General features: G+C 34.6%; 2 protein-coding genes across 2 annotated transcripts in view; one reads left to right on the plus strand and one right to left on the minus strand.

Annotated features, from left to right (window-relative positions):
* The window catches only part of LOC124362158 (protein bowel), a 46,085-nt gene extending 41,708 nt beyond the window's left edge, over nucleotides 1-4,377 (minus strand). Inside the window, 1 exon segment of the mRNA XM_046816400.1 lies at nucleotides 4,212-4,377. The gene's annotated coding sequence lies outside the window, so the exon portion shown is untranslated.
* A 2,668-nt stretch (nucleotides 4,378-7,045) lies between these two features.
* On the plus strand, nucleotides 7,046-7,621 carry LOC124363466 (activating transcription factor 7-interacting protein 1-like). The gene has a single exon (XM_046818715.1). It carries the CDS (start codon nucleotides 7,046-7,048, stop codon nucleotides 7,619-7,621), a length of 576 nt encoding a protein of 191 aa, XP_046674671.1.
* The last annotated feature ends 2,882 nt before the right edge of the window (nucleotides 7,622-10,503 follow it).

Raw genomic sequence — 10,503 nt, forward strand, 5'->3', positions numbered from 1 at the left:
ATCAAGATTTATCCGTAACATCTGTTCCCGCAACTCATACACTTTTTCAATACAGCTTTTGTTAACACTGAAACAATTTCATACATAATTCTACATTAATAATGACTACTGAAAATCAGTTTTACGCCGTTATCAGTGAAACTATCAAATGTCTTATCGTTATAAGGATACTTTTAGCTTAATTCCTCCAAGTTCTTGTAAAAAATAAACACCATCTTATGTTCCCCCTACACATTTTAATGAGAAAACTAATAATTTTTATGGTTGCAAACTCTTAGAATCGCTCTCCATAAGGTTCTCAAAAAACCAGAAATATCAGAAAGCCATTTCAGCACTCAAGTCTTTGATGATGGCGTAACTAAGTGGGAGGATAAAGGAAATACTCCACCCCTCCCCGAAAAAAAAGAATTTTTAAAAAGTAAATCAGCACTCCAACTAGTTTGTTTCTTTGAAGTCTATCTAATGTATTTAAATTTAGATTTATTCAGAGTTATTCCATAAGGTTTGGTGTGCTCTTCAATCAAATTCACCCCTCCCCCAAAGCCAAGTCAAATAACACCAATGACTGACTACCTTTATCTTGACCAGAGACCAGAGTACAAAGGATTACAAATCTCTGTAACAGACTGATGAAAACACTGGAATACATGGTCTACTCACAATAACTCTAATGGCAGTTTTTTTCCACTATTTGTACCAATTCTCCACTGAATAGTTGATGACAATTTGTGTTGGATGTAGAAAATTTAGGAATCGCTCAATTTAATATCTTTAAAAAAGATCATTTTAGTCAAGCATATGATCTATTACACATAATGTAGCTATGGTGGGGGAGGTTGATTCAATGTGAATGTAGGGTGTAGCTCCAGTTCACCTTCCTCTTAGTGCAGCGTTTGGAATCTGACACTGTCACAGACTTGACTCCTGGAATCTGGAGTCATGTTTGTCAGAAGAGATCCATAAAAGTCAGTGACGAAGAAGCTCAAATTAACTCCTTACATCATTTTGGCATCATAGACACTTAGACTACAAAATATAGTGTAATATAGGTGAAAAGGTATTCTCATTATCTCACCCTCAATGTGTAAATGATAAGACAATGAGAATATATCTATATTATTGTTATTATTACTGCATTAATTTACAATTTATTATCAGATTAACATGTGTGTTCCTCAGAGCTTACAAAAAGACTATGCTGCATTCCACAAGACTATAACACAGTGTCATTTAGGATCCAAAGCATCAATAATATGTACTATATCTAGAGCATTGTTAACACATAAAACATACACTATGGAAGTAGTCTACAAGCTTGGTAGCCAAAGTGTTTAGAATGTATACTATATCTAGACCATTGGTAACACATAAAACATTCACTACCAGAAGGTATAGTAGTAGTGTTTATGCATGGTAGATAGAGTATCCACAAATTATATTGTAGTTTGAATATGTTGTATATGAGTATGTTATAGTGTAGGACATGAGTCATGTATTAAATTTAGGATATCTGGGATAGTATCAGTATGCATCCACTGCAGTCGATGTGTTAATGATCTGAAATTCTGGCAAAAAACTATATACCTCACTACTTCATGGGGGGTGGGCTTAGATGATTTTACATTAACCTATATTTAAAATAGAGCTGCAAAACCTTACACAAAGTTACTGGACATAAAAATCTATTTTATCACATATTCAGTGATCCGGTACTTCCTCAGGGGGGCAGCCCCTGAAAAATGATTATTTTTCAACATGGAAAAGTTACTATATGGACATATTGCCACATAACACAATTTGGTGAAAGGATATAGTATGAGTTTGTGCACTTTCTAAGCCAAAGCTAGAGTAGTATTGAAATACAATACATTTTTTTCTAGAAATTAAAATCCACCACATGCGTCCCTTGAAATTAAGGGTCGGGGTATTATTCCATTTTAATCAACTACCTGCTGAATAGAATAAACACGAAAAGGTGTAGATGGAAGTTTAATAGCCGTTGACTAGACAGATGCATGACACTGGGTTGTTGCTTTATCTACATCACAGAAGCAGCTTCTTGAACGGAACAAAGACGCTGTAATCTCAATTTTGTTTCAAAAGAGGTCACGATCTGTGTGTCATAGACACTAAGGTCGAAGGTGGAGTTTCTGGGTTGAGTGCAAAAGTAACCAATTGTAGAATAACCAGTCACAAATGCTTGCTCTGTAAAGAGAATTATAATGTTGAAGCCAGAACATCTTCTTCTTGTTAATGGGATTATATGGTTCAGGATGTTGTCATACTATGACACACAGTTCATAGTGTTGCTAGAATAGTGTTCATATCACACCCAACAAATTCAGTACTAGAAGATACAGTAGTGATCAGTGTGATGGAGAAGAAGCAGAGGAAACATCTCATTGCACTGAGTTTTGATGAACCTTTGTACATGCTTCCAGAGTGACAGAATGGATAAGGATGGAGATAGGGGGCACAATGTCTCAGTCTTGGGGAAAGGGAGGGTCTAGCTAGCCCCTTCCAGTCAAAGCGGGTAGGGAACATTATGTATTATATTTAGAACTTGCAACCAACCTTTTAAACTGTGGGAGCTCCACCTACTATAATAGTCATCTCCCGCAGATAATATACCCATCGATCAACCCTTTTATCCCATATCTGGGATAAAATATTCAGGAGTTAGTAGTGTGTTGCTCCTGGACATCTACTGGGTTGCCCAGATGTAAATGACACACCGGTTTTGCTGTACACATTGCAGGTTCAACTGGAAGGCACACACAAGCCAGAGGTGAACCCTTTATGTGAATAGTCAAAGTGTTTAATAGAATCTAATATAATGTTTGTGTCTTTACTTTATCCCATACAGAGCTACATATAAATTTACAATTATCAGATCTCTTTAATGTTTGAACCCTTTCCTTCTTTCTGTTCTTTATTTTTATATTTACTAATACCTCCCCCACCTGACGAAGAGGAGAGATTTCAATCCTCAAAACGTTGTGTTATACCTTTTTTAACATATAACAATGGCAAATGTCCAAAATCCTGTTATCCCGTCAAACCTTAATCCTAACACATTACTCATATTGTATTTAAAATGTTATATTCGGTGGCTACATTCAAATTTTTTCACTTTGAATTGGTTACAGAAGAGTTTGGTATTTTATTATAACCTAACACACTGAAAACAAGTAAATTATCCTTTCCGTCACAATCGGAAAATATATTTTAGGTGCGGCTGTTAGACTAAAGTTCAAGTTTTCTTTGGTGTTGTAAGAACGTTTAAGGTTAATACCGTAGTTGTTGCAATGGTAATTGTTAAGTTGAGATTTCATGAAGATGTTGTTTCAGCAATGTTTAAGGTTAAATTACTATACAGTATATATTTCCATAAAATTGTATGGATGAGTTGTTATATTATCCAAAATTTGGTCAGTTGTTATCTTGAAGTCTTTTGGATAGCTTTGAAACCTCACTGAACCCATAAAAGCCAAAGTTAAAAAAAAAAAAAATAATGCCTGTGTTTTTATTGTTATGACTCATTTACTGGGATAAGATGATTGTATGTTTTGTGAAACTTATAGTTAAAGATATGAAAAACTTCCAAAAAACTTACTTAAATATTTAATACTTACTAAACTAAATTTGATGTTCTGTTTTCATAGCATAACATGTGGTCTAGTTGATCTCTATAAAATTTATTTACAAGTTTGATATTATTGGTTTCTTTGAATTTGTTAAGAGATATCAACTTTACAAAGACATTTTGGGGATATTATTTTCATGGTAAGTTGTCTGTATTAGTTTGTTTGAATCTTTTAATTTGCATGTTAACTGTGAAGCTAAATAATATGGTGTATAATACAAAAATTACACATAACTTTAAAAATCTTTGAGTGTTATTTTATATATGACAATACATAATGTGATTAATAGTAAAACCATTTAATTCAATACAAGTGTTATATTAACAAACATCGAGCAGAACATGTCACAGTCTAAGATATGAACGAAGGTGTCAAACTTGTTTGGTTCAGTTATCAGATATGTACAATTCTCTTAGGCGATATTCAAAATATACGAAGCGCGTCGTGTCCGTTTCCCCCACCATTGTAGCAGAAATTCAAATACAGTAAAATCACTGCAATAAGCATCGCGTTGTTATTGCAGTCACTGAATAATACTTCGACTATACAACTGAATTATCTTACCTAGATTCCGTGCAGGTATAAAGAATAGTCCACTTTTAGCATAAGTGTAAACAATGTAAACAAATCACAAGAAACACACGACACGACACAAAGTCACTGTCACACTCACACAGACAACCTCGAGTCGACTGGAAGTGGAAGGGAAGCTGAACGGCGGACACAGACAGTGGCGCCTCTACCGGCAGTGCTACCAAGCTACTAGGAGCGGGGGGAGCACATTGCTCACTGATATACATAAATTACTGTACCTTTGCGCGCTCGCGTGCGGACACACTCACCACGGACACACAGCAAGTCCAATACGTAATGTTTAACGATAATTATTATTTCATTAGAGTTTAATTGTGGAAACATTTATTAGTCACCAGTAGAAGCCTACCTGTTCTACACTCTTATACCGGCATCTCAACAACACATAAAATTGCAAAGATAAACAATCTGAAATTTTTTGGTTTTATAAACTTTTATTTGTTAACAGCAAAGTAATATGCACCGTATTTTTCATTATTATTATAAAATAAAACTAGTGTTATAATTATATAAATAAACTTTGATTATAATATATAGGCTGCGGCTTTATGATCAAGAGGCTTTATTTGTCCATTGCCAATAAATTCAACACGGATTTGCCAATGGGCATTAGCAGTTTCCTTTTAAAACTTAAAATGTCAAAGTTTGAAATACCGCTGGAGTAGAAAGGACTCCACAATAAACTGTACTAGATGAGTATTGTAAAAACAAATGGGTAGTTAAGATCCTCTTCCAAAAAACTATTGTACATGTAGGCCTAGGTTAAAAATTATGAAATTATGAATTTTGAGACTACTTAGACTTAAATATTTGCCGAAAATTAGCTGTTTAAAGACTAACTAGTTTAAATACTATCATTATTAATCTCTCTAACTCTATCTCTTTTTCGTGCTCCTCACTATCCATCAATAATCAAACAAAAATAATACTGATAATTTGACAAAATACTAAGTAATATATTTTGTGTGAACTTTTTTCAGTTTTATAGTAAAGAGCCAAAAAGATAGGTTATGTTACAAAGCAGTATAAAAATCGTAAATCTAATTTTGAACCAATTAACCAATTAAAAGCCCAATAATAGATTCTAACTTTCCTAATGTAAATTCAAACAAACATTTAAACATTGAAGTTTCGTCGATTTTGTATCAAGATAATGTTCCTAATTCACTTTATAAGATTTGTCGCTTATATAACACACACACTCTTTGAAGTGCACTCGTCTTGCTTTTACTTGCAAACATTGTGGTCAAAACTTGTTTCGAGTAGATTTCATAAAAAGAAAGCTCGGTTGCTCCTCCATGCTTTGGGGTCGTGTCTAAAACATAGCTGTGTACTCAATTGTGTACCTACGACACTAAAAACACCTCTTCATCTAGAGAGATTACACACTTCGCAAATCTTTTGGGATCACTCCAGACAAATGTGAACTACAGATCCAGGAATCAAGTATGTGACAGTGTCAAATTTCAGACTCTGTACTGTACTAAGCGGAAGGTAAAATGGAGCTAAACTCAACATTAGTATCAGATATTTTTCTTTTTCACCGATCATGATCCCAGATCACACGAAATACATACAAAACTAGTTGTGAAACCGGCTAGTCTAACTTTTACCGACCACGACTATGTGACTCACGTGTCAAACAGACCTACATTTCCAAATGGTAAGCATGTCATAGTCTAGAAGACACAGATTGTTTTCATACTCTTAACTAACGATTTCAAATAGAACCAACACGTTTTGGTAGAGTCTCTTCGATGGAGGGAGCTAAGCATTTGTAAACCTACAAAATTGTTTCAAACTAGTAAAGAATATTATATCAGAGTCCTTCACAACTCGTATTCCACTTATCAATCAATACAATAAAAATGTAAAAACAGTACTTGCATAGACTGATCAAATATCTAATTCTAACGTCAACGATGCCAATATAATTATCCTGCATCCTAACTCTGCCCGTTTTTGTTCATGATTCCAACAATTAATTGTCAAGTCTACAAAAGCATCATTACATGTTACAACTAAAGGTAGCTCTATATAAATTAACGTTTATACTTCTGATGACTAACGTATCCTAATCGCACATTTTGATAGTGTAAACGTGTCATTCTTATTGCCCTCCTGAAAACAAGAGACTCTCCGTCGTAACGGTCCATGTGTCTTGGTCGTATCAGACCATCGGACCTGGTCTTTGTTCGATGAAGACATTTGAACAGAGATAAGACTCAACAATAGGTCTACTCAACGTCACTCGTGTATAAAACATTTATAAATTTCCATTCCTCTTTTTACCGTACTATAAGATCGAAAAAGAACTTAAATACTTAAATTATAATTCTTATTTCATCCTCATTTATTGTCTACCTTGAACAATTTATAGTAGGCATCGCGTGTATTACTGAGCCATATTTGATATCAACTGAAAAGTTCATAATTCTGGGTTATCTCGTGTACAGAGCTAACACTGATAGGGATGCCCAAAGGGCGTCCTGTGGCGTCGCCGTAGTCATCAAAAGACATATCTCACCACTCATTGTAATAATTACCATATTAGAACAACCTAGAAGATGTTACAGGTAACATAAAAATTAACAGTGGTAATTTAGTCGTCTATTCCACATACCATTGTCCATGATATAAATTCTCATGCACCTATGTTTAAAACGTATTTTATTACGATACTCTAACGATTTTGTTAGAAGATTTAAACTGTAAACACTCAGCTTGGGATGTAGCGAAACAAATCCTAACAGAAGAAGACTGTTGGCAGTTATTGCGGACAGTCACATAAAAGAGTACTCGTAATGTCTGATGAACTAGTGTCTGATGTACTAGTGTCTGACGAACCAGTGTCTGATGTACTAGTGTCTGATGAACCAGTGTCTGGTGTACTAGTGTCTGATGAACCAGTGTCTGATGTACTAGTGTCTGATGAACCAGTGTCTGATGTACTAGTGTCTGATGTACTAGTGTCTGATGAACTAGTGTCTGATGTACTAGTGTCTGATGTACTAGTGTCTGATGAACCAGTGTCTGATGTACCAGTGTCTGATGTACTAGTGTCTGATGAGCCAGTGTCTGATGTACCAGTGGCTGATGAACTAGTGTCTGATGTACTAGTGTCTGATGTACTAGTGTCTGATGAGCCAGTGTCTGATGTACCAGTGGCTGATGAACTAGTGTCTGATGTACTAGTGTCTGATGAACCAGTGTCTGATGTACCAGTGTCTGATGTACTAGTGTCTGATGAACCAGTGTCTGATGTACTAGTGTCTGATGAACTAGTGTCTGATGTACTAGTGTCTGATGTACTAGTGTCTGATGAGCCAGTGTCTGATGTACCAGTGGCTGATGAACTAGTGTCTGATGAACGCACATAATACCGGGTGTCCCACGAAGAGATTTAAAAGTTTGATTTTATACTACTTGCCCATTTATGCACCGAACATTTTCAAACTCTACACAATTCATTAAATAGATTTTTATAATGTTCTTTGAAAATGTCAGCTCTCTAGCAATTGTTGACGCAAAATGGTGGCATTTAGAAAAACTATATTTTAAAAACAATAAAAAACCGTATTTTTGGTTTTGTAAAATTATTTATTGTCATATTCTAGAGAAATAAAAAATTTCAATCAGAAAATTAGAACCTAATAAAAAACTTACAATTACAGTCCACAATAACTCGTACTGTAATCTATCCACAGCGAAACACTGATAAAAACGCCTAACAAATGAATCATAAGCTCTGACAAAGAAATTCTGCGGTATCCGGAGAAGTTCTTATTGAATTGATTTTTGTAATTCTTCATCATTATTGAGGCTACGAGCATAAACTTGTTCCTTTAAGTATCCCCATAGAAGAAATCACACACAGTTAAATCTGGGGATCGGAGTGGCCAATCTAAAAAAATAACTTCCACGACCAATCCAATGACCATGAAAGTTGTCATTTAGTAATCACTAAAGCAAAATGGTAAAATTTTTATATATTCATATGTTACCATTTTCTTTCTACAATTGTTAGGAAGCTTTGACTTTCACAGAATATTTTATTAATTGTGTAGAGTTTGAAAATGTTCGGTGCATAAATGGGCAAGTAATATGCAAGCAAACGTTTAAGCCTCTTCGGAGGACACCCGGTATTTTCGTATAACCATAATATTAGACCAGACATTTTAGATGTATTGGTGTCAGTAAAATTGAGTCTTACCCAATGTACATGCCGTCCATATCTGACTTCGACTCTGATACCAGTTTGCTCTCTTTTTAACGAACCATCCGTATTAGAGCCCTGACAAGAAAATGCATAAAAGAAATCGTTAATTGGGGAAACCATTAAGCGGCAATTTCCAAGAAACTTTAAACCCTTACACAGTCTTTGAAATAAGTTTGACAAAGACGAGGCAATTAATAAGTTATTGAATTCCACCAGACTTTACATAGAACAAGCCACTGCTCAACTATTTTGAAACACAAGGACCCTTCTTACACTCCCGCAATACATTCTTTCACTTATTACACTGACGAATAAAATATAACAGATTATGGCGAGATTCCCTGGCTCTCGCAGAAAATATAACCCATTGAATAGGCAGGCGTGTGAATGGCAATTGGAAAATTTTATATCGAATCTTATACAAATATGTAATATAAGCAAACGATGATAATTCTTTGTGGTTGCCAACGAAGCGGGTTCTTAAAGAAAACTCCTCTTTGAAAGATAATGGGTATATTTATAAAAGCAAGGCAGGTAAAGTAAACGATTGCTGATTACAGGCACTTCAAATCTACATTTATTCATAACAAGTATATATACAGTGCAAGACAAAATTTTCATCTCATATGTCATATCCTCTTCATGTCACAACATGAGAGACCGGTGAAATCCATTTTTCCATCTGATATCTTATACTTCAAACCATTGAAAATTAAAGACAATCTCCTGGTTATGATATTATACCTTTTCAATTTAAAGAACTTTACTAATTATTGCAATAGAAGAGTCGGGGGAAAATAGTGCCAACCATCACTTGCAGAATCTTTTGGGAAAACAGTGTCAAGGAGAATCACAACATGGAATAAAACAGGAGATTTGTCTGAAAAAGCTGAAGGGTAATATATTTGCGATTCTTATAATTCATTTGCACCCAATAATTACTCGGATACTGATTCGGGGTTTAAATCAGAAGAGCATTCAATAGGGTTTCCTCAGTTTGAGCCAAATGTTGCTTGTCATTATTCTTAACATAACATATATGGTTAGCTACTGATATTTCATACTTAAATCATGTTGAGTGATCTTATTTACATGTTCCTTTAATGAAAAAACATGAAAAGGTGTTTTGATGCTTGGTACTAAACTCTCTCAAACTAGCGTACGTTGTTAGTTAGCTCTTTAGTTACTTGTACACTCTTGAAAATTAAAACAATGTTATCTGGGAAAATAAAGAGTCAACCCTCTTTTTTGTGTTTTGTAATATAATCATGGATAAAAAGGGACGCATAAGGTGTATCTTAGCACAGACAATGGATACGTTTCTATAATTATTCTATAATATAGAAACGTATCCATTGTCTGTGATCTTAGTGAAATATTACATCAATATATTAGACCTTAATACTTTTTAGTTAAATTTAATTTCTTTGCCAACATATTTATGGATTTAACCAGACTTTAAATATGTAAGATATCAAAACTTGATAATTGCTTCTTCGTTTAAAGTTTGTTATTGACGATGGAAGGTTTGAAAGAAGAACAACATTTCGGACATTGGCAGCTTTTGGGTATGTTTGAACCACCTTCTTTCCCTTCTTTACTTCTTTCTGTTCGTTATTTTTGTATGTATTAATACCTCCCCACCTCACGAAGGGGATAGATTCCAATTCTCGAAACGCTGTGTTATACCTTTTATAACATATAACGATGGTAAATGTCCAAAATCTTGTTATCCTTTGATAATTATGGTAGGCCCTATTTCTCCAAAGTCCCTCAAATCATTAAACTAAAAAACACCTCGTCTCAAGTAAATAGTTACTGTCCAATCATCCTTCTCCCGACACCTTCGAATCTGTTTGGACAGATTAAAAAAAGTCTAGATGTATATGTAAATAATGCCTCCCTTATTCTCGATCATTCATTTGGTTTTCAATCTCATCCACGATTGAGAGTATCTGAAGACGTTATACGAGGACTTGAAAGAAGATCGCATACCACTGCAGTGCTTTCAGACACACGTCTCCTTTTGATCGTGTCTGGCAT

The sequence above is a fragment of the Homalodisca vitripennis genome, chromosome 5 (assembly GCF_021130785.1).
Source record: "Homalodisca vitripennis isolate AUS2020 chromosome 5, UT_GWSS_2.1, whole genome shotgun sequence".
Classification (NCBI taxonomy): Eukaryota; Metazoa; Arthropoda; class Insecta; order Hemiptera; family Cicadellidae; genus Homalodisca; species Homalodisca vitripennis.

What these genes read in the sequence shown, in the direction of transcription:
- LOC124363466 (XM_046818715.1), top strand. Translation starts at nt 7,046, where the DNA reads ATGTCTGATGAACTAGTGTCTGATGTACTAGTGTCTGACGAACCAGTG.